The 23,078-nt window shown below is 52.5% G+C and overlaps 1 protein-coding gene across 2 annotated transcripts in view; it reads right to left on the bottom strand.

Moving 5' to 3' along the window:
• The window catches only part of EPHB1 (EPH receptor B1), a 77,390-nt gene that overhangs the window by 12,431 nt on the left and 41,881 nt on the right, over positions 1–23,078 (bottom strand). For both annotated transcript variants that reach the window (XM_033516731.1, XM_015638147.2), the window contains exons 4-12: positions 16,801–16,956; positions 13,883–14,218; positions 11,396–11,577; positions 9,624–9,786; positions 7,510–7,618; positions 7,229–7,293; positions 3,289–3,411; positions 1,950–2,197; positions 1,475–1,690 (exon numbers count right to left, since the gene is read on the bottom strand). In XM_033516731.1, the coding sequence (XP_033372622.1) occupies positions 1,475–1,690; positions 1,950–2,197; positions 3,289–3,411; positions 7,229–7,293; positions 7,510–7,618; positions 9,624–9,786; positions 11,396–11,577; positions 13,883–14,218; positions 16,801–16,956 (1,598 nt within the window). The remainder of the gene's footprint in view (positions 1–1,474; positions 1,691–1,949; positions 2,198–3,288; positions 3,412–7,228; positions 7,294–7,509; positions 7,619–9,623; positions 9,787–11,395; positions 11,578–13,882; positions 14,219–16,800; positions 16,957–23,078) is intronic.

Here is a 23,078-nt window from a genome sequence, read left to right on the forward strand (position 1 = left end):
CCAGGGCAGGTCCCAGGGCCAAAGGCCATGCCAAGGGCACAGGGATGTGAGGAGGGGCAACATGCACAGAGGGACTGCTCCCTGGGGAAGCTCCATAAAATAACCACAAAAAAAGCCAAGGGAAAAGGAAAACCACAGACGCGCACTGGAATTGTCTAGGGGCAGGACTGCATTGTAAATCGTTTAGCACAATCATCTTCCGTAGCCTTTCCGAGGACGCGTCAGCCGCTCTTGAAGGATGAATGGCAAAAAATTTGATTTGAATAACTACAAATGGAGAAATTAACTGCTAGGTTGTTTTTCCTGCCTTTTCCCCAGAGCGAAAAGCCTGCTGTGGGAGGCAGAGTGATGCAATCGCAGGCACAGCATCACTTCCCAGCTGCCGGGGAGATCTATTATGGACTAAATTAAATAAAAACACAGATGAGATAATCTCTTTTTATCTCTGAAGGTGGGGAAAAGACTAATTCATGCCTCATCTCAGCAGCTACCACTGGGGTCTTTGAAGGAAAAATAAAAGCTGAGTGTCTGCTTAAAGGCTGCTGCCTGCAGGAAGGGTCTGGGCATGGACAGGGGCAGGTCTGGGGGGAACAGGAACATCCCACTGAGCAGCAGGGGGACAGTGAGGGGCTGCAACTGGGCCAAAACATTGAGTCAGCCTTAAAGGCATGTCCCTGGCTTTCCCATTTTGGCAGCTGGAGCCAGCCCTGGCACCTGGGCACAGCTCAGCAGCCCAAGGAACTGCTTTGGCAGGAGCTGGTGCAGCCACGTGCCGGCACCCACCTCACACTCTTCTGTTTAATCCATTAGATAAGGTCAGCGAGTTGCTTATCCCTTTCCCCTCTGATCATCCTTAACACCTTTCAGGGGCTCACAAGTAGGACAGTGGCCATGGTGGGGAGCTGGGGGTCCCCTGGGGTAGCCAGGAGCAGGGGGAGAAGAGAGCTGCTGTTACCTACAAATGAGTTAATTAAGGAGGAGAAGGATGGCTGGGGAATGGCAGAGCTCCCATTAGGCTTGTTCTTTAATTTATGCTTGGAACAAGTTTCCAGCAGGGAAAAGCAGACCAGACCTGGAGTGCTGGGGGAAGGGGAGTTAAAACACCATCATTGTGCTGCCAGGAGTTGCTGTGATCTCCCTGCCTCCCTTTCCTGTCTCTCCAGGGACTCCTCTGTTCACCTTTCCTCCCCAGAGGAAAGAGAAGGGGCTTATCTGGAAACTGCAGAAGGCAGAAAGGTGCTTAGGGAGGAGGGAAGTGGAAAACTTCTAAAAAGGAGGAAGAAAAAGGAGGGGAAAGAGAATAATTTGTGGAAACCACAGCCAGGACCTCTGGACCATGAACGTATGTGGTGGGAACACTCATGAGGTACTCCCACCCATGCCAGACTGTACATCCAGAACCCTTCTCCCAGGCTCAGCAGGTACAGGGCACAGGGAACTCTGGGCAGGAGAACATCCTGTGGGAGGTACCTACCAGGGAGCTGGTGTAGGTGGGGTCAGACGTATCATCCTGCAGGTAGCGCGACAGGCCAAAGTCGGATACTTTGCACACCAGGTTGCTGTTGACCAGGATGTTCCTGGCAGCCAGATCTCTGTGCACATAATTCATCTCTGCCAGGTACTTCATCCCAGCAGCAATGCCTCTGAGCATTCCCACCAGCTGGATCACTGTGAACTGCCCATCGTTTTGCTGCAAGCAGAAAGAGCAGGCACTGGGGTGAGCACAGTGGGACCAGGGCCACTCACCCTGACCTCAGGAGGATGCTGCACCTCCCCAGAGGACTCCAGCTGCCCTGCCTGATTACAGCAGAGGTAAGCACTCCAAAACACACATTTTGTAGGTGTGGCATGCTCCAGCCAGCTCCCAAACTAAGCAAACAGGCTGGGATTTACAAACGGGACACCAACATCACATCCCAAATCCCACAGCCCACGCGGCCTCGCCTCACCCGCAGGAACGAGTCCAAGGCCCCGTTCTCCATGAACTCTGTGATGATCATGACTGGTCGGCTCTTGGTGACCACCCCTTCGAGGCGGATGATGTTGGGGTGGTCAAACTGCCCCATGATGCTGGCCTCGCTCAGGAAATCCCGGCGCTGCTTCTCCGAGTACCCAGCCTTGAGAGTCTTGATGGCCACGTAGATCTCCCGCTTGCCTGGCAACTTCAGGCGCCCTTTATACACCTCTCCAAACTCCCCTGAGTGTGCAAGATGGAATCATTTAGGTTGGAAAAGACCCCTGAGGTCACGGAGTCCAACCTTTGATCAATCAACACCAGAGCTACCTCCTCCTCCTCCACACTAAACATTGCACAGAGCAAGGGGTCCTTGCCCAGCTGAGAAATGGCAACCAATTCACACTTCAACAACGCTTTCCTCCACAATTCTGCCCACCTGTCCTCTTTAAAAGGGCCAGTGTCTGCTGCTGGGGACATGTTTAGGTTTGCTACCTTCTCCAAGGTGACAGAGCCCAACATCGACACAGGCAGAGGCTGCAGCCACATGTGCAAACCCCCACAAGGAGGATTTGCAGGGAAAGTGCATCCACATTTAAGGAGTACCTCAAATATCAAGTGTCTGTGTTGTTAATCTTGGCTGCCTTTCTGCACATCACTTATCTTGGGGTGGGAAATAATTGGGCTGTTTATGTTGCTGCTCTCTGATTTAAAATACAGAGAAAGCAGTAGAGTTTTCACTTCACCAAAGCAAAATTTGCCTGTGGAAGGATTACATTTAAGCCATGTTTGCAGTCACTTTGCCTTGATGAGCAGCAAAGGACAGGTGATACATTGCTGAACTTGATCCCAAACGAACTGACTAATTGCTTCCTCACAGCTTCCCCTCCCCAGCTTCTCACTTTCTTCTCTAAGAGTATGACACAGTTATTTAAAAATGGCAATAAAACAGCACAGATCACGCACACACACATGCATGTGTGTATATATACATATGTAGGGGAATATGGCACAGACTATAGTGAGATCAGGCTTTTCTTGTTATCTCCTGCAAAAGCCACATGGAAAATCCCAAGAGGCCCCATGGTCATCCAGTGAATACATTCCTGGGGCCTTTCCCACCTCAGAGGAACTTTGAGAGCATTAAAAAACCTCATGTCCACCCTAACCCATCACAAACCCAGGAAAACCTGATGTTTCAAGGCTTCTTTGAGAGCTTCCAGGTGAAGGACCGTGCGTACTCCCCCACAAAGTTGCTCCAGGTGGGTGGACAGCCACAGAGGAGCACCAGAAAGGGCAGGGAAGGGTAGGCAGCAGGACACAGAGAGACCCACCTGCCCCAATGACTTCCTCAATCTTCACAAAGGACACATCGATCTCCTTGGCGAACTCTCGGACGGCTTCGTTGGGGTCCTCGTAGGTGAAGGGGTCGATGTAGATCTTCATCCCTGGAGACCCTTGTTACAGGGAAGACAGGAACAGCAAAAGGGAGAGAATTACAGAAACGGAGTTAATACAATTGTTTGGGTTGGAAGGAGCTCAAAGTTTATTCCATACCATCCCCCATGAGCAGGGACACCTTCCACTAAACCAGTTTGCTCCAAGCCCCATCTGACCTGGCCTTGAACAATGCCAGGTACAGGGGATCCCCACAGTCTCTGTGCAGCCTGGAAAACCAAGAGCAGTTGTACCATGGCCAACAACTGGAGACCCTTCTGTGCTCACACTTTAGTGGCTGCTATCGCTGTGCTCACCTATACCACCTCCACAGACCCTTACCATCCTCTTTGGGCCACCAATTCACCCCACTGTCCCTTATACCTCCTCCTCTCCCTCTCTGCTCTCCTCTCCTGTACCATGATCCTTCCTCTTCCTCCTCCACGGCAAAGGGAGCAGTTACAGACCTGGAGTACAGCACGCTGGCTTTACAGTGAAGGCTTTATGAGGCTCCACACGTTAGTGAAGAAATATTTATTTACCCAAAAAGGCCTTTGATGGCTTTGTGGCGACTACTAAATTGACAGAGTGCAGCAATTATAACCAACAACCTGTATGGATCTGTGAAATCCGCCTTGGCTGGACGCCGGGACACACGTGTGGCCTCTCGCCCAAGGCAATGTGTGGTAGCAGGACCTGCCCAGGCTGCAGGGACACGCAGAGAGTGGGCTCTTGCCCTTTTCAAAGGGGGAAAAATCGAAAACAGGTCCCCAGATTTCCCAAATGGGTTTGCAGATGTCACGTTTGGATGTCAGGGGCTTACAGAGCTGCCGAGGGGCACGGTGGCGAGGCGCGGGGCTCAGCCAGACCCCAGTGCTGCACCACCACCCAAAAGGGACCTACAAAGGGCTGTGGTGTCCCCCTGGGCCAGGGGTCAGCTTCCCATGCCACTTCTCACCCAAAAAAGTGGACCGTAGATGGCACAGCAGCCCCTCAAGGTCATCTCTGGAGGAGACCAGGAAGGACATCACTGCCTGGCCCCTCCCCAAGGCACTTCACCCTCACAGGGATTAACAGCCCTCAGAACCTTTCCAAGGCCATGATCCCATCACACCGGTGCTTCCCACAGTCCCTCCAGAGCCAGATACAGATGGATGCATGGACCAGAGCATCACCTCTGCACCAGCAATCTAAATCAGCTCCCAGCTGCAAAACAACTCAGGAGGAGGCACGAAAGCCTCACAGTGGGCACTGCTGGTGACAAACAGCCACCAGGGGAGAGCTGCTTGTGGGGCATCGAGGACTCAGGAAGGACCAGGCAGGAGAATCCTCACCCCCAAAAGGGGCCTTTGGGGCAGAAGTTCTGCACCTCGGAGGCAGGGGAGGTTGCAATGAAGCCATCTGTGCATCTCCCAGTTCATAAATCCCTTTATGGCTCTGTCTCATACACTTTAACTGCCCCATAAATTCTTTTACAAGAGCAGCTGATGCTCCAGCCAGGATTACAAAGGGATTTACAGGATCGTAACGGAGACTAGCTCCCTGATCAAAATATTGAAAAAATAGAGGAGAAAACAATGCCCAAGTTCCCTGTCCCCTGTCAACATAGGCTGGTTTTCAAACATCCTCTGATGTGCCCCAGGGTCTATCCATAGGCTCAGTAATCACTGGGATGAGACCCTCTCATGCTCATCCCATCCAAATGAGGGATTGGGCACCTAAACCCACTCCTCATCTCTGCCAACATCAGCCCCTGGCTCATCATTCCCACACCAGCAGAAGCTGGGTGAAATTCCAGGTACTGGAGTGCACCACCAAAGGTACCTGTGGTGAGCCCGTCTGCAAAGAGCTTTGTGGTCTTAAAATCATCCCAAGAATCCTGAAAACTTGATTAGGCCATTTTTCACTACTGCAAACAAGGGCAAATGTTTTATCACTCTTCTAAAGTTGAAGCACTCTACACCATGACCCTGACTCCAGTGGCCAATTCCTCCTGGCATCGTGTTTCCTTGGCAATAAATATCATGGGGACAGAGAAAACCCCTTCCTGCTGAATTGTTGGTGCTTCAACAGGGCATTTTTCCTATTTCCCCAATCTCAAAGCTGCCAGTGAAGCAATGGAAGGGATAAACCACAAAAAATTACACCACGAGAGACCCCCATCTCATCCCAAAATCCGCTTGGAGCACTCTGCCAGCAGCAGGTGATCCCAGGGGCTGCTGGAGGGATGGCAGACTGTGCTGGGAGGCTGTAATTGCTGTGCCACTGAACACACGGTGATTTGTTCCAGAGGATGCTCTCATTACTCCATTAGTTGCTCACCACAAATTTCCCACCTGTTTTGCTCCAGCCTCTGCACTGAGGGAGCGCCCGGAGGCTCACTAACCTTGACAGGGTATTGCTGGCACCCCGGATTTCTGGCACCAGTCCTCACAGCCCCCGGGTTTAGAAACCCAAGACAGGCACATGCTTCATCGCTTCCCTACCTCAGTTGAGCATCCTGGATTTTGTGGCTCTTGGGGCTGGCTAGGGATGCATGTGTAGTAGGGAATGCTTCAAAACAAGGGGAAAATGTGAAAAACCAGTCAGCCTGATGTGAGCTTATCCATCAGGCATCAACAAAATCTTGCCCTGCCCCCCACAGTGCAGAAATGTGGAGAAAAGAGGGAGGAAAAGCACAGGTCTGTCATCACCCGGTGATGTTTGGAAAACAGTTTATTGTTTGCCAGGAGGTTCAGGGCTCCCCACAGTGCTGCCACAACATTGGGAGGGTTCAGTGTGATGCCAAGAGGGTCTAAAGAGATCCAGTGTGCTCTGCTCTCTTGGCTGGGCTCTCCTGCTTATCTCCAATCCCTCCTTAGCCCTCTCCAGCCCCCCCAGTTTTTCTCTGCCAGGCCGAGATTGCTCCATCCCCATTTCTCCCCTCTGCTCACCCATACTGCTCCCTGCCTTCCCCACCCATCCTTCCTCCATCCCTGCATCCCACACCTCTTTTCCCCAAGGAAGCACCCAGGATCAAGATAGTTCTTAACATAAGCAAATTGCACCTGGGCAGCATCTTCAGGAGAGTGTAAATGGGATTTACATCCTGCAGGGATGGGGCATGGAACTGGTGGACACCAGGAAAATCCTGGCCCCCAAAGCTGCTGCTTTATTTTCATTTGCAGTGCTGGCTGCTGGCGGGGCACCAGAGCAGACATTACACACAAATACACCTGGAATTAATTCTGGTGCACAGCTCCACCAGCTGCAGAGGTCTCCTAGGAAAAGCTCAGGCTGTCCTAATTGTTTGCCAAGGGGATCAGCAGCCCAAAACCAGTTAAAAATTCCCAGTCACTGGCTGCACATCCTTCCCAGAGCAAAGTACAGGGCAAGCATCAGCCACACAGCCAGGACAGCAGCAGTGCCAGCCACCAGCACTCACACCCCAGCCATGTTCCCAAAATCCAGAATCCCTCTAAGAGCTCAGCATTGATTCAGACCCAGGCAGAGCCTGGCAGGAGATCAGGGGCTCATCCTCCCTCTGAACACCACCTCTCTCCCTTCTTTCCTCCTCTAGGAGTCTTCACAGCATCCTCTCTCCATCCCTTGTCCCCTATATGCCCCCTGCCCCTGACATACCCCCAAATCCATCATCATTCCCCAAATCCCACCCACAGTGCTGCACTACTGCAGCCCGCCCTCTCCCCCACACTCTGACAGACACGTGTGGACTTCTCCATTCCCACCCCATGGTCCTGTCCATCCACCATGGATGGAAGCGGAGGAGTGGGGCACATGCTGGGTGAAGGTTTAGGAGCGTCTCCCCTGTCTGCTTTTCCCACTTGTCCTGCTCACCTCTGCCGGTGCTGTAGTGCTGGAGTTTATCACTGTACACTGCCTCCTTGCTGTAGGCGCGCTTCCTGGGAGAACAGGGGAGAGAACAGCCAGGCTTCAGGGATCTGCAGCTGCTGATGACCCCAACCCGCTCCCCTGCCAGCAACACTCCATGAGCCGCAGCATCGTGCTGATCCCTCTGGCCTCATGGGTCCCCCATCCCACCCATCCCACCCCTCCCACCCCTAATCTGCACCTTAGCACCTCCACTTTCCAGGGACACTGATCCCACAGGGACCCACCTGCTGCAGACAATGGAAATGGCCACCAGGGAGACGATGAAGACCACCCCGGCTGCCGCGGACCCCGCGATCAAAGGCAGCTGCTCTCTCAGCTCTGACTTGTAATCGTCTGTGAAAGAAGAGGAATGGGGTCAATCCTCCTTGGTGTGCTCATGGAGTGAGAGCAGCCTTTGGGAAGGGATCCCCTCTGACTCCATGGTGCTGTTCCCAAGGTGGTGGGACAAGGGGGATCCAGGCAGGGGGCTCAGCTGAGTGCAACCCATGTTGCACTGGGTACCGATTGTCATGCTTGGCTCACACACCTTTGGCTTAAAGATAGGGGAAAGGAAATAACATGGCTTTGTCCATGGCTTTGGCACTTAAATAAATCAATTTATTGAGCAACCTGATCTACCAGAAGGTAGATCTCTGCACATGGCAGGGGGTTGGAACGAGATGAGCTTTAGGGTCCCTTCCAACCCAAACCTTCTTGAGACTCTATGACTGCAACCTGTTGGCCAGTTTGACCAATTTTAACATGGGGTCTCACAGACACAGAATTCCTACAAGTTGTAGGAAAGGAGGAAAACACCATTAATAACCAAGCCAGGCAAAGAATGCTGGGCAAAGACTTCACCCAGATCAGACATCAGAGTCCACCACACAATGGTGAACTTTGAGAGTGAGGCTCTAGAGAACCTGGGAACCCTTGCCACAGGTCTGCTCGTAGTTTTTAATATCTCAACATGAGACAAGTTCTTTTGCAGAGCCATGGCACCCACAGCATCCCTTCCCACCAAGAATCCCTCAGAACCACCTTTGTCTGCTCAGCACCCCCCATATCCTTCAGCAGCAGGTTGGGGTGAAAGCCAAGGTGGCACTGGGAGGACTGGGAGGACCCCCAAAAAGCTATTGGCACCCTCCATGTGTCTCCCCATTTTTCTGTGCCCCATCAGTGGTGTGGGTACTCTCAACAGGCAGTATATCCAGCAGATCCCACATTCCTGAGGCTTCTGTAGCATTCCAAAAATACCCCTCTCTCCAATTGCCCCATCAAAGTCTGCCAGGCTGTGCCAGCAACCACATGTAAGGGTTAAAATAAAACTCATCAAAAAAAAGCATTTAGCACCCTTTTATCTGTATTTTCTACTCTGCAGTTAATTACTGGCAACTAGATTTATCTCTTGCATGCTGCTTAAATCCTGAGAAATTCTCATCTAACAATCAATTATTATTTAATAAGCTACACAATCCATTCTTATTAAATTTCAATTAATTGCTTATTTGAGGCAGGATTTTTCTTCTCGCTTCTCTAATCCTGAATATTTGAGGCATTGGAGGGGGTTTTATTACCATTTCCTTCCCTTTGGTCACCCAGCATGGTTTTCCTCTTCCCACCCCAGCTGGCACTCGACATGAATGCAAGTAAGGGGTGACCCATTTTAGGGAAGAAGAAAAGCTTTAGGAAAGAAGAAAAGCTTTAGGAAAGACAGGCAGTGAGGCTGGGAGCCACGGATGTCACCCAGGCAAAGAAGGAACCTCACCAGCAGCAACAGGGAATGGGCTCTCAGTTGCCCCAGGGGTAGGAGGACCTGCTTCACTCACCAACTTCTGGATAAGAGCTGAAGCTGGGATTAATGGAAAACACTCCCATGAATTAACAGTTTCTAAAGGAAGCCAGTGTTTGTGAGTGGAGGGAAGGGCTGGGGCCAGAAGAAGTCACAAAGGAGAGGAGCTGGCCCAACACACCCCTTTGGCATGGGAAATCAGCTTTCAGATGGGTCTGACCATCCCAGCTTTGCCCTGACAGCTCAGATGGACTCCAACTATCCCAGGAAAGCATCCCAGAGTCCTTCCTCCAAGGGTCTACAACCCTCCTCCCACCCCATCACACTGTGCCAGACCGACAGCTGCTGCCAGGGCCTCTGCCCCCACAGCTCAAGGCAGCAGAGACAGCAATAAACAGCGGGGGGGAAACCGGAGCTGGGAGATGGAGGGTGGATCACTCCTCCCGCCAGCGGCTAACGAGACAAGGCTGTAAATCCGCCGGCCCCCGCCACGCTGCCCGCCGGGACCGAGGTTTGCGCAGACGAGCTCCTTTAACCCAGCAAGAGCACAGGGCCGGCGGGACTCACCGTCCGTGAGGGTCTGGAAGCACATCTTGCCGCTGTACTTGCCGTAGCCAGCCACGGTGCGGGCGCGCACCTGCACCACGTACACCATGCCGGGCCGCAGCCCCTCCAGCCGCGCCGTGTTCGTCTGGCTGCGCGCCATGGACGAGTTGTACTCGTTGTGGTCCTGCGGGTACCCGAGAGAGCCACAGTCAGTGCGACAGGGACGGGGGGCAGCGGGAGGATGGTGGGGCTGCAGCCCATCTGCTGAGGGCAGGGATGGGGCTCGGCTGCAGGGGGATAAAGGAAAGGCTCTGGTTCTGCTTCAGGAGCTGGGATTGTTCAGCCTGGATAAGGCTTTGGGGTGACCTAATTGTGGCTTTCCAGTGCCTGAAGGGAGCTACAGGAAAGATAAGGATGGACTGTTTATAAGGGCTTGGAGTCACAGTACAAGGGGTAATGGCTTCCCACTGAGAGTACATTTAGGTTGGATATTCAGAAGAGATTCTCCCCTGTGAGGGTGCTGAGGCCCCGGCACAGGGTGCCCAAAGAAGCTGTGGCTGCCCCTGGATCCCTGGAAGTGTCCAAAGCCAGGCTGGATGGGGCTTGGAGTAACCTGGGACAGTGGAAGGTGTCCCTGCCTATGGAAGGGGGTGGAACAAGATGTACTTCAAGGTCCCTTCAACCCAGGACATTTTATGAAACATCCCTAGAAGGAACAGGGGAGGCCCTTTGCAGCATGTGCCTCCCAGGCAGCCCCCTGGTCCCACCAGAGCAGGCAGAATGGAGTAGCAGAGGGAAACAATAAGATCATCCAGAGCAAAAATAATTTATGAACAACAGATTCCTCCTCTTCAAGTGACTGACGTCCTTGTGCATTTCAGAAACATCCCACAGTTATGAAAACGCAGTGTCCCTGCCCACAGCAGGGGGGTTGGAACTGGATGATCTTTAAGGTCTCTTCCAACCCAAACCATTTTGTGATTCCACTAAACACCATAATGTGACCTATGAAACCCTGCTCAAGCAGGTTCAAGGGCAACTCTCTGCTGAGATCCCCAGCCCCTGCAGTCCTGCTCTGCTGGCACAGGTCCTTGGCCAAAACCTTGGTGGGAAACTCATGTGTCTCCACTCTCATTTTTTACCACATTCCCCAGTGCTTTGCTGGTAAGAGGCCACTGGTGAGATCATCTAATTATTCCTACGTAGAGGAATTCATTAGAGCTGGCAAGACGCAGGAGGGATGGAACAGCTTGGGCTGGGCACAGTTCATCACAGCGGTCGGGAGCGTATCCCCTGCAGGACAGGACAGCTGCCAGGGACAGGACCAGTGGCAGGCAGTGACCTGGGGCAGGGACAACCTCCATAACCTTCCCTGGTCCTCTCTAACCCCCTCCCCCTCCTCCTGATGCCATCCCCATGATTCAGGTCCTGCTCATCCTAGCAAATACCAGAGCCAAGGCAGCCCTGGGCACTGATGTGCTGGACAAACGCTGCCATGGGCAAGGACCGGCTCAGGTTGGACAGAGCTCTGAGCAACCTGATCTAGTGAGAGGTGTCCCATGGCAGGGGTCGGAACTCGATGAGCTTTAAGGTCCTTTCCAACTCAAACTGCTCTGTGATTTGGACTCTGTGATTTAGCATAACAACTCACTCCCACCTGGAGGCAGCTCGGGTGACCTGGTGCCTGTCCTACCTAACCATTCCCAGCAGAGCCTGTCCCAGAGCCCATCGATGTTGCCCCTGCCCCCATGCCACCAGCCCAGCCCCCAGAGCAGGGCTCCCCCTGGGCTCACCGGGGCCGGCCTGGAGCCCACGGTGCTGCCGACGTCGGGCGTGCAGATGCGGCTCAGCTTCTCGTAGTAGCGGATCTCGTAGTCCAGGATGATCCCGTTGGGCTGCTCGGGCTGGGGCCAGGACAACGTGATGCTCCTCATGGTGGCACTCACCTGGTGCATGATGGGCACAGTGGAGGGGGCTGCGAGGAAGCACGGAGCGAGGGAAAATTAATGGAGAGGGGTAGGAAGAATGGCTCTGAGGAGAAGGGAAATCCCCACGGCATCCCAAATCTCCCATGCCTGTGGTTGGCTTCCCCATGGGACCAGCTCACTCATTAGCAGTGGGAAGACCGACATCTCAGCAGCTTTACATGGAAGCAGAGCAGCAAGCCACACAGGGAATTCTGCTATTTAAACCAACTTCTCCGTTTAATTAGGGGCTTGGAAGTCCTTGGCGTTCCTTCTCCCTGGGACTGCTTACTCCAATGATGTCTCCCATGGTGGGAGAGATGCAGCAGAGCTCTCCCCAGTGGGGCAATCCAAGGTTTGGTGACAGAGTCCAGCTCTGTGTGACATCTTTTGCTGTAACAGCCTGTCTGGGGAGCCAGCACTCAGCACGCAGGGAGCTGTGCCACAACTGCTCCCTGCAGTGCTCTCAGAAATGAGGTGTGGGAGCAAAAATCTGCCCACCCTGCGGACAGTGACAGGGAACCAGGGCAGGGACATCCCAGCCTAGCCTTGGCACCAGAGAAGCTGCTGGGGCTGCTCTTAGGGGCTCTCAGGGGATACTCATCCTCAGCACCCAAAAGTGCTTCTCCCAGGAAAACAGCAACACTGTCCTTCCACCATTAGGGACACTGAGGCACTAAGTCAGGAGACCCTTTTCCAAATGCTTTGTGCCCTCCGAGCTATACTATAAGGGGCAGAGCCAGCCAATACAGCCCTAATCTTGCACTTAATCCTATCAAAAGAAAGGTATCCAAGACATCTGTTCACACCCAAAGGGGCACTGGCATGTCCTGTCCACAGTCAGCTCCCAATCCAGCCATCTCTGCCCTCCCCCTCCTCCTCACCATGCCTAGAGTATGGGCAGTGCTGGGCAGGGAAAATGCTGCCCTGTGTGAATCCAGGGAATGCCTGAACCCAGCACAACCAACCTGGGGCATGGGATCATGCCATGAAGGGAATCTGGGGGTGGCAGGAGCCCTGTTTCTCATAGTTCCAATGGAAGATGTGGGTAGTTCAGCACTACCTTTGTTTACCCAGAATATATAATGCTATTTTTTTTTTTAATCTCTCCACATCTGCTCCAGGAAGATGCTCAAGGGCTGAAATTAAGCACTCTGATTGCTGTTTTATTAACTCCCACTAGCTTGGATGGGGCTGGGAAAATGGTTGGAAAAACCCACTGCAAAGCCAAAGAAATTTTAGAGGGAGAGCATCAATGCCACGGATACCCCATGTGAATTTACATTGGGTTACCCCACAGCCCACCATTTCCTTGTTTGTAATCAGCCCCTGCAAGACAAACAGGGACCACTGGGGTACAGACAGACAGATGAGGGTGACCTGGCTGTTCCCAGCTCCCCATGGTGGGAGAAGAGCTAAGAAACACCCCAAAAATCCACCCCAGGAAAAGAAAAGGCCTGGAAACAAGAGACAGGTTTGGCTGCATGTGGTTCAGCAGACAGCGATGCCAGCCAGGCACAAGTGTAGATTTGTATTCCCTGGAGCCAGGAGCCTGAACTATTTACACTGGTTTACACTGAAATATTTACATTGAAATATTTACACCAGGTTTCTCCACTGTGCTACCCAGAGGGAGCAGGATGGCGAAGGCTGTCTGCCCGTGCATAACGCAGGAATTCCCATTCCCCATTCCCCTTTTAAACCCCAAGCACATGGGTTTCCATCCCCTCAGATCCTCAGTGCAGCCCAGGACCAGTTTCCCCTTTGCCACCTGCACACCCACCCCACCAGCATCCCTGTTTGACCCAGAGCTGCTCATTCAGCTCCTGATGCCTGACTGGGGACAGGAAAGGGAGCTGGGGAGCCTGGAAAAGGAGAAAAGAGGAAAATGATGGGAGAGGGACATGCCAGAAGAGACAGAGCCTGGGCTCAGCCCCAGGATGCTGCTCCCTCTGTGCTGTAACAGTCAGGCTGTGTTTCAAGGCTGGATTCACCCCATCTCCCTTCTCCCGACTGAGAAAAGAGGAAAGGTGATGACGCCTTGTCCTCCCCAAGCAATCTAGAGTGGGATAAAAGCAGGTATCAGGTGACCCTTCCACAAGCCACTCACCACTGCCCAGGGCACAGGCAATCCTTCCCTATCCCCATTCCCCTCACCCCCTCTTCTCCAGGCCTTTCTCCCCACTCAGGCCTGGGGGCACCACAGCCATCACACACCCTCACACCCCGGGAGCTTTTCCTTTTGGACACACAGCTCGACTCCACAGGGAGCCGGCAGCAGGACAGCCAAACCCCCTGGCATCACCCGGCTCTCACCGGCCTGGTTGGTGGTGATGTTGACGGAGACGTGCTGCTGTGGGAAGGGGCTCTTGTTGGACACTCCATTGACCGCCTGGATCTCGAACGTGTAGGGGGTGTGAGCCCACAGGTTGCTGATGAAGACACGGGTGTCAGTGAGCCCCAGCTGGCGGGGCACGAAGTCCACGTTGTCATCGCAGCGGGAGCAGGCGCGCCGGTCCGAGCGGCACTTCTTGCACACGATGTTGTAGGTGACGTCGTCCCGGCCGCCCGTCTCCCGTGGCGGGTGCCACTCCAGGATGATGGACGTCTCATTGACAATGGAGATGACGTTGCGGGGGCCGGATGGGACACCTGAGGGAAAGGAGAGGCATTCAGACAGGTCCTTGCCCTCCCGTGGAGGCTCCACTAGAGGATACCCCGGGGCTCTGCACTATCCATCACTTCCTCCTTCAGGAGGGATTTGGTGTCCACAGCTTTGCTGAGCTCAGGGTCAGACTTTCCACACTAGCAACACCAACCACCTGCACTGCAAACAAGTTTCCCAGATGGAGATGACAACTCCCACGCCACAAACCCACTTAAGTCTCCAAAAAACCTCCATGTGGAACGCACACAGATCCATCTATGAAGCTGGAGCCATTTTAATCCCATCAGGAGATGCTGAGGTAACGGCAGTGCTCACGTGGAGAAGCACCTTGAACAGATTAACCCAGCAAGAGAAAAATCACTTAGCCAGCACCATGGAGAACCAGAGAAAAAGCAGGAGAGGAGAGAGTCAAAAATGGAAAGTGGTTATTAAGAATTCGATATCTCAAGTTGGAAACCCAGGAATTTCCCAGCATGGAGGAAAGCCAGCACCACTCCATGGTTTGCAAGCAGCTCCCATGTTGGACAAGAGATGAAAACTGCATTGATCAAAGCCATCAGGAGCCATCACAAATGCTTCAGAGGGTGGGAACAGAATGCAAGTACTGCTGGATTTGGGCTGCAGTCGGTTCAGGAGGAACCCAGGAGAGCATCACTGAGGTACAAATACATGTCTGCACAGATTCAGGGAAGGATGTGGGGTCAGCCAGGATGGCTCCAGAGCCGAGACCACAACATTCAGCTGCTTGGTTATATTAAGTAAGGGAAGAAAGGAATTCCTCATGCTGTCTGGGCTGGGGGTAGCACTTCCAAGAAAGAAAAAGGACTTTGCCATGATACAGGGGGCAATAAAAATGATGGAGGACTTGACCTGCAAGGAAAGGTTAAGAGAGAGAAGCACACTCTGTCTTGGGGAAACCCATCCCACGGGAGCACTCCTCACATGTGTGTGTGCCAGGGAACATCGTTAGGGCTGTGGATAAATCAGCCCTGTTAGTGGCCAGGGACAGGCTGGACAGGGACAGATTCGTTAGCACCATGGTGATGTGGCTGGTGGGATGGAGAGGTCATTCTGCATGGAGACACCCTGGGAGCCTCTCTAAGCTGCTGCCGTGGATAATGCGGATGAAAGATTTTGTTCAAATGTCTGGAGAAATGACAGCCTTAAAAAAAAAAAATAAAATTAAGATAATGGAATTCCATTCCCTTTAACTCTTCCTCTTTAGGAGTAAAAGTGTCTGTTATGGAGCAGCCACCAGTGCAGCATCCTTGCTGGAAAGGGCTTTCCTGTATCTGAGGCACCGCAGAACTGCCAGGCTCCCCCATAGTGGAGGTGTCAAAGAGAGTTACAGGTGAACTGTAGGGGCCTAAGCAGGAGCAGGAGCAAGGAGAAGGACCTTGATTCCCCAGGGGAACAAGACTGCAGGATCAATATTAGTGAGTTACCCCAAAAATCTGCAGCCTGTCTCATAAGCCTTAATCCAAATCTTCCCTCCATACCTTAAGCAGTTAATATTTTTTCAAGAAAAAGGGAAAAACCCATATTTCTTTCATTTCCCAGCAGCAAATTGCTACCTCCCCAAATTCTTCCCACTTTAATTGCAGCCCCTTCCCTCCTCTGCAGGAGCCCAGGAACTGCAGGGATCACCCTTGGAAGGGTTCCAGTCCAGGGCACTGCCTGCAGCTCCACAATGTTATGTACTCCTCTGACACAGAGAACATGGATGAACAGCTTGCATCTCTGATTGGAGCACTGCAAAATCAAGCACTGGTGAGAAGAAATAAAAATCAGCAAAGAGAGTTTTTTCCCTGTATTCCTATAGCGCAGCACTGCTGTAAATCAGTTATGTAACAAGGCATAATAAAGATCTGTAGATTATCTGTAGTTGTGCAACCTGCTGAATACCTGTATGAGAGCTCAGGTGATCCAGAAAAACACACAAATCCTTTCCTTGTTTCCTTGCTGTGTGCTTTGGGCACTTCCCAGCATGGAGAGTCCCAGAGCATCTATGTGCTAAAGCTCCATGATAGGCTGGTTCAAGGGCCTGCAGCGTATCTGGGGGTGAGTTGAGGCCTAGGTTTCCAGCAGGCTGAAGAGCACAGCAGCTCTTTCCTCTCTCCTGGGCTCTCTTCTCACCAAAAGACAGGCTTGAGGACACTGCTGCCATGCCAGGCAGCTTGGGCAGGCAGCCGAGCAGCGACGCATCGCTGAATACCAATGCTTAATGCAGCCTTCCCCCTATTAAAAAATATTCCATCTGCAAGACTATGAACAAGACAGCCAGAGCAGATAACTTTAAATCCTAATTTATCCTGGGGACTATCTCCCTGCCATCACCACCGCTGCCTGGGTGATGTATAAACTCCAGAGGCTGCCAGTCAGGTGGGATGTGGGGCCATCCCATCCCTCACCACCCCACCCAGCCGCACTCTTGCTCCCATCCACAGTGTTACAGGGGAAGAAAATAAAATAAACTCCACACAGATTGAGACTTTATCCCTGCTGCTGCCCCAGAAGAGAGGGGAGCAAGACCCTGCAGAGCCCCCAGCCCCTATCCCATACTCACTGGTGCAGGCGGCGGCTGGCGGGTCAAAGTCTGCCCTGTAGTAGCCATTGCGGCAGGCGCAGACCGGCGAGGCCTCGGCTGTGGAGCGGCTGTTCGGGGGGCACGGCACACACAGCCCCGCACCCTGGCTGGCCTTGAACGTCCCTGCAGGGCAGGCTGCAAGAGAGAGCACAGCACGTGGGTCCTGAGCTGTTCCAGGATGCAGGAGAAAACAGGTCCTGTCTTTGAAATGGGGTGGAAAGGAAAGAGGAGAAGGAAGAGGGAGAGGAGAGTGAAAGAAAGAGGGAGAGGAAGAGGAGACACAGAAAAGCTTCACACATGTATCAGTGCTAAATGGGGTAGCACCTTCCCATGAATGTAGGATGGCCAGAATTTTCCATGTTGGCTATGGATTATTCCTGAAGCCACTAGACAAACACTGCAACCACATGGCAACAATCTTTAGCCAGGGGCAAGGGGGCTGCAGTAGCTGCTTTGCTCCCCACTGCTCGTACCCAGGCAAGGGCATGGCAGGGGGCTGTGGGACCCCTGTCCCCAGCAGCACCCTTAGGGACATGGACAAGAAGGGGCAGGACAGTGCTCCTCTTCTGCTGATGGGTCCCTTTCCACCAACCCCAACAGTCTGGCTCAGGTCCTATAGCTCTTTTCCATGCAAAATTTAAATATTTAATTAAAAAGCCAGTGTGACTCCCATGACAGTGTGTTATGGGTCCATCCTGTTAATCCCCCACAGCCTGGGGCTGGAGCTTCCCAGCCTCTGAGTTCACTCAAGCAGGAAATGGCAACTAATTCATAACGGAGATGTTCCAGTTACAGTGAGGGTTTAATCAGCCACAGGGGAGGTTCCATTAATCAACCATCTCGCTGCTCTGTGGAGAGAGGGTGAGAGGGAGCAACAGGGATGGGGTCCCTCATCTCCGCCCCACCCCACCCATCCTCAGCAATGGGCACTGATGAATGGATGCTCATCCATCCCTGACATCTAACAAAATCTGATGGAACCAAAAGCTGCAGAAGGGAATATCTGTATTTTAGCACATGTGCCCAGGGGATCAGACTTCCACCCAGCCCAGAAGAGACTGTTCCTGGCCTCACACCAGGATGGTCCCAGCCCCGTTTGGCTCCCGACTCTGGCCCTGTGGTGCCATCCCCACAAGGCACAGGTCTGCAGAGAAACACCCAACGTGTCTCATAAACACGGCGATGATTGAGATAATGGAAAGTGCCTCTTAGCCCCTGTCTGCTGCATCAGGATATGAGGCATCTCCTAGCAGCCATGAAGAGGAAATTAATAGGAGCAAGCAGGAGTAACCACTTTGATGCAATTTCCTTGGGAGATAGTGGACCATCTAATCTTTATTGGAGCCCTTTAACCTGTCATTCAAAACTCATGAAGGCCTCCTGCTCACACAGCCTTTCCAGATATTAATAGATGATAGAAAAGAATAAATCAAAACAATATTTTACAATTTTATTATTCATTAGATTCCCCCCACCCCAGCCTGAGGCACACAGCTGGCTGCAATGAACTGTCTTTTTCCAGTGGCCCTGACAGCTGGGTGAGGACATGGCATTCCAGAGGAACCAGACACCATCTCCCACTGCCCTTCCTCTTCCCCATCACGGGAGGGCTGCCAAGTCCTCCACATCCCACCACAGCCAAATGCCTGTGGCATTTTAAGGAAGCACTCAGGGCCAATGGGCAGTGAGACACACAGGGTCACCATGCAGTCCAGAGGGTCTGAGGGGGACATTTTCAGGATGCTCCACAGCAGAAGGCAGAGGGATGCAGAACCTTCCCCAATACACACACACAGCCCTATTCCCATAACAGCACAGGGAGGCACAGACACACAAGGCAGGAGACAAAGCCACAAATGGACACCAAGGCTTCGAGTGTATCTCCAGCTCCTCACCTCTCCCTCCCCACCATGTCCCAGCAGCCTCCTGCTCCCACAGGAAGGGTGAGCATCTGTGAGACATGCAAAGTCGGCTCTGGAGCTGGGGATGTGTCAGAACACACCTGAAACACACCAGATTCTTTGGAAATGCAGGAAGGGAGGGCAGTGGTACCAGGGAACATCCAGTTGTGTTGTAATGGGAGAGGATGGAGGAGGGAACGAGGATGATGAGAGGATTGCAGTGCTATAAACAAGCTTCAGTTTTAAGTTTGAAGGCAGGTTGGTGGGTTGTTGAAGAGGTTTGTTAATGTTTAATTACAATTAATCCAAGTGATGCTTTGTCAAAACACCTGAACATGGCACCCTGCACCCCAGTGTCCACAGGTTTCCGTTATCACCTCGCTTATCCACAAATTCCTGTAATCTGCAGGCACATGGCTCTTAATTGCTATTATTACCAATTAGCTTCACTCTCCTGTAATTACACTGTGCTTGCCTAAAGCCTCCCACAGTTTCAGGGAGGAGGATGCCTTTTCCTCCCTCCCAAATATGCTGTGGGTGCAGCAGTCCCCTCTGGCTGCTGCCCGTGTTTCCCCTCTTTCTGGGGGAGCTGAACCATGAACCTCATACTGCAAACACAGCACAAACCCCCAGGGCCCTGCAATGCCATGGTGGGATCCATAATCCTTCACATGGCAAACCTGTAGTCCAAGTGCAAGGCTCAGATGGAGGACTCAAGCCCAGAAGGGAGCAATAAATCACCCCGCTAATGCCAGTACAACATTTGCCCTAATTTAAGGGCTGCTCCAAGAGTTTCACAGAGCTGGAAAGACCTGCATCCATGACAGTGTGCTGGACAAGTGCAGGATGAGGCTCTGCCTTCCCTTCCCTTGGGAAAGGGCTTTTTCTGCAGTGCTCAGGCTATAGCACAACCCGCATCTCTTCAGCCCAGAGAAGAATTAATTGATTGTTGATTATGGGGGCTGGATAAGATTAATGATGTGCTTAACTATCCATTTCCTCACATTTAGGCACCAGGGGTGTGTTTGTAAATGCTGAGGCACAGAACTCCTCCGTGCTGCTCAGCAGGGAGGATGCTCAGCACTTAGCCCCCCTCACAACTCAAAGCTGCCCACGGATCCATCATCCTGCCTGCACACCAGGAATGCAGCACATCCCAGGTGTCAGTTTGCCAGCAGGACCCCTTTTCCAGGGCTGACATGTCTGGGGGTGGGAGAGAACATCATTGAGGGGCTGGTGAAACTCAGGCTTCTTGCAGCAAGACATCATCAGTAGAAGTTTGGGGGAAAAGAGCTGCGAGTTGCCATCACGTCCAAGGGGTGATTGTAAGGATGTGGCCACAGGGCTGGATACAAATGGGGACTCTCAGCCAGAGCTGAACCTCTCCTACCCACCCTCAAAGGCTCGGAGGAGGGATGTGTCACGTCTCACACAAGGCAAACACCCAGTGAAGGCACCACAAAGCTGTGTCCCCACTGCCACCTCCCTCTGCAGCTCCCAGAATCACAGAATCTGGCAATCACAGAACCACAGAATCACAGAACCTCAGAATCTGAGAATGCCAAAACCACAGAATCACAGAACCACAAAATATGCTGAGTTAGAAGGGATCCCCAAGGATCATCCAGTCCAGCTCCTGGCCCTGCACAGACACCCCAACAATCCCACCCTGTGCCTGAGAGCAGTGTCCAAATGCTCCTGGAGCTCTGGCAGCTGTGGGGCTGTGCCCATTCCTTGGGGAGCCTGGGCAGCAGGATGGATTATGGAAGCACACGTAGCACACAGCAGAACTATGGGGACTTTTTACTGCTTAACACTCTCCTGTATCCTGCATCATTGTACTTCAGGTGCCAGGAGTCCTAGAAAGAGCCAGAGATAAGCAGGATCTCCCAGCTCATGCATCCCTGCTCCTGCCTGAGGCAAGCCACCCTCACAGCCTCTGTGGAAAGGGTGCAAGTGTGGGGATATTCAAGCACAGGGGTATCCAAGCGTTTCACTCTCAAACTAAATCCTCTCAGCACCTGGAACTTGCAATTTTTAATTACTCTCTCAGGGAATCTTAAGTCAAAAGAGGGAAGGAAAGAAGAAAAGAAGAAAGAAAGGAGACACTGCATCTACATTAAGTTGCTCTAAAGCTCCCTGGGGATGCAGAGTGGCATTTTTCCTTCTCAGACTTTAAAATAGGAGCTTCTCCAAGGAATTGCAGACTCAGCAGTGATTCAGAGAGCCCTGACCTGCACCCTCACAGGCACCCTGCAAACCAAGTCAGCCTCATCAGTCCCATGCCCCTCTGTCCCTGCTGTGGCATAGCTAACCCCATTTTCTGGGTATCCCCAAATCCACACTTGTTTTGGGTTCCCTTCTGGGTCCATCACCTTTCCAGAGCAATCCCAGTGTCTTTAAGCATTCCTGTGGCACTCTGGAACAGCAGGTGATAAAAAGCTGTGTTAGAAGCAGCAACGCTGCACGAGATGATGCCCTCAAGGAAGCTGGAGGTGTGGATAGCACTGTCAGGTGTAAAGGCACTAAAGAGCCTGGATGATCCAGCCTTGCTCCAAAAAGATATGTGGAAGCACCTACCAGCACCCCTGGGAGATGGGCAGCAGGGTTAGAGGACAGCACAGGTCAGGAAAAAAAGGAGAAACTGTGGCTCACTGCATTTGCAGCCTGCCAGAAAGAGATTCAAGGCCCCTCCAATCTGCAAACAATAATTTATCTTTAAGAAAAAATACTGGCTCCTCAACCCAACACCTTGCCTTATGAGCCTTGTGCATGAGGCTCATAATTTTCTGATAAATCCCCCCAGAAAAGGGAGAAGATGCTTGCTAGAAACTCCTTGCGCATTTTGTAGATACTATTGACACAGAATCTATATTTAAATAAATTAAAAAATAAAATAAGGGAAAAAACCATCAGTTTTTCAGCCTTCAAACTGGTTAGCCCCAGAGCTGAGTGTTTTAAAATGCTCTCCTTGCCATCCTGCTGTCACCCTGAGTGGCCGAGACGCCGGCTAGAACACCCTCCCAGACACTTTCAGCCGAGAGACACCACCCAGGCATATAAACACCCACATGAAATTGTGTGCTACAGGAAAGTGTCATTGCAAGGATGCTGTGACGACAGGGGCAGGCACTTGGCACGGCTCCCCAGGGCTCCCGCTTGCCCTCTGGGGCAGCGCCAGGGCACTGCTGCCACCCTGTTCCCTGGGGACACACACACCCCCAGTCCATGCATTTGGGCTTCAATGCCTTTGATATGACAATGACACAGGCAGCAGGTTGGGGGGAAAAGCAGCAGAATTGGGCAGGTTGTCACCCACAGGCAGGCGTTGTCATCTCCCACCTTCAAAGGGTGACAAGGGCACTGCTTTCCTACCCTGCTTTCATCTCCCTCGTTATCCTCCCTGCACGCATCCAAGCAGGGAGCAGGCACATGGTGCTGGAGCTTTAATTGCATCCCTACATGGGGCTTTCCTGTTATCTCTTCCCTCCTGCCTCTCTGCTGGGGAGGGGGCTAGCAGATTGTTTCATGAGGATTTTGCTCCCATACCTGCTTTTTAATGATCTGATTGTCTTTTCTATTAAGCCAAGTGTTTCTCAAAGACATCTCAGCCTGGCATGGCCACTGGGAGCCCAGCAGGCAGCCAGCAGTGCCAGGGGTGCTCTGCCATGCTGCCCTCCACCAGGCATCCACAAATTAATTCAGAGAGCTTTCGATACTGAGAGCAATGCCAAGCCAGGAGAGCTGGGAGGGGACCTGTGTCCCACCTTCCTGACCATGCCAAGAAAGGAGACTCAGCCCTTAAGCACCTGTCAGCTGCCAAACCCCAGCATCCAGGCCCCAGTGTAGGAAGAAGAGTGAGACCCAGGTGGAAGAACAGGGAAATCCGAGCATTCCAGCCCTGAAGTATCCTCCTGCTCCCAAGGAGGGAGCTCTGCACAGGACCCTGAGCCATGCCAGAAATGGCATCACATGGGAACAGGACATCCCTGCAGAGCCTTGTCCCCAGATCCTTGTCCCAGAACCTCATTTTGGTGCAAACTTGACCATTTTGCAGCCAAACACACAAATCTTGGATCACCCAGAGATGCTCCTGCCTCGAGGCCACCCAAATTACAAACAGCACCCACCCCCTTTGTGTTCCCTTCTTTCAGCACTGTATAGGCAGAAACTCATGAGATAAACTCATGAGATAAACATGAGCTTCCCAGCATCCGGGCTGGCATCCTGCGGGCACCGTCTCTCCCGCTGCACGGAGGAATGCGGCCCCTGCTCCGTGTGAAGCAGCCGCTTAATTAAACCAGCCCTCCACCTCGGGAGGAATAGGCTTAGATCTGCCTTGGGACCCATGTAAAT

The sequence above is a fragment of the Parus major genome, chromosome 9 (assembly GCF_001522545.3).
Source record: "Parus major isolate Abel chromosome 9, Parus_major1.1, whole genome shotgun sequence".
In the NCBI taxonomy this organism is placed as follows: domain Eukaryota; kingdom Metazoa; phylum Chordata; class Aves; order Passeriformes; family Paridae; genus Parus; species Parus major.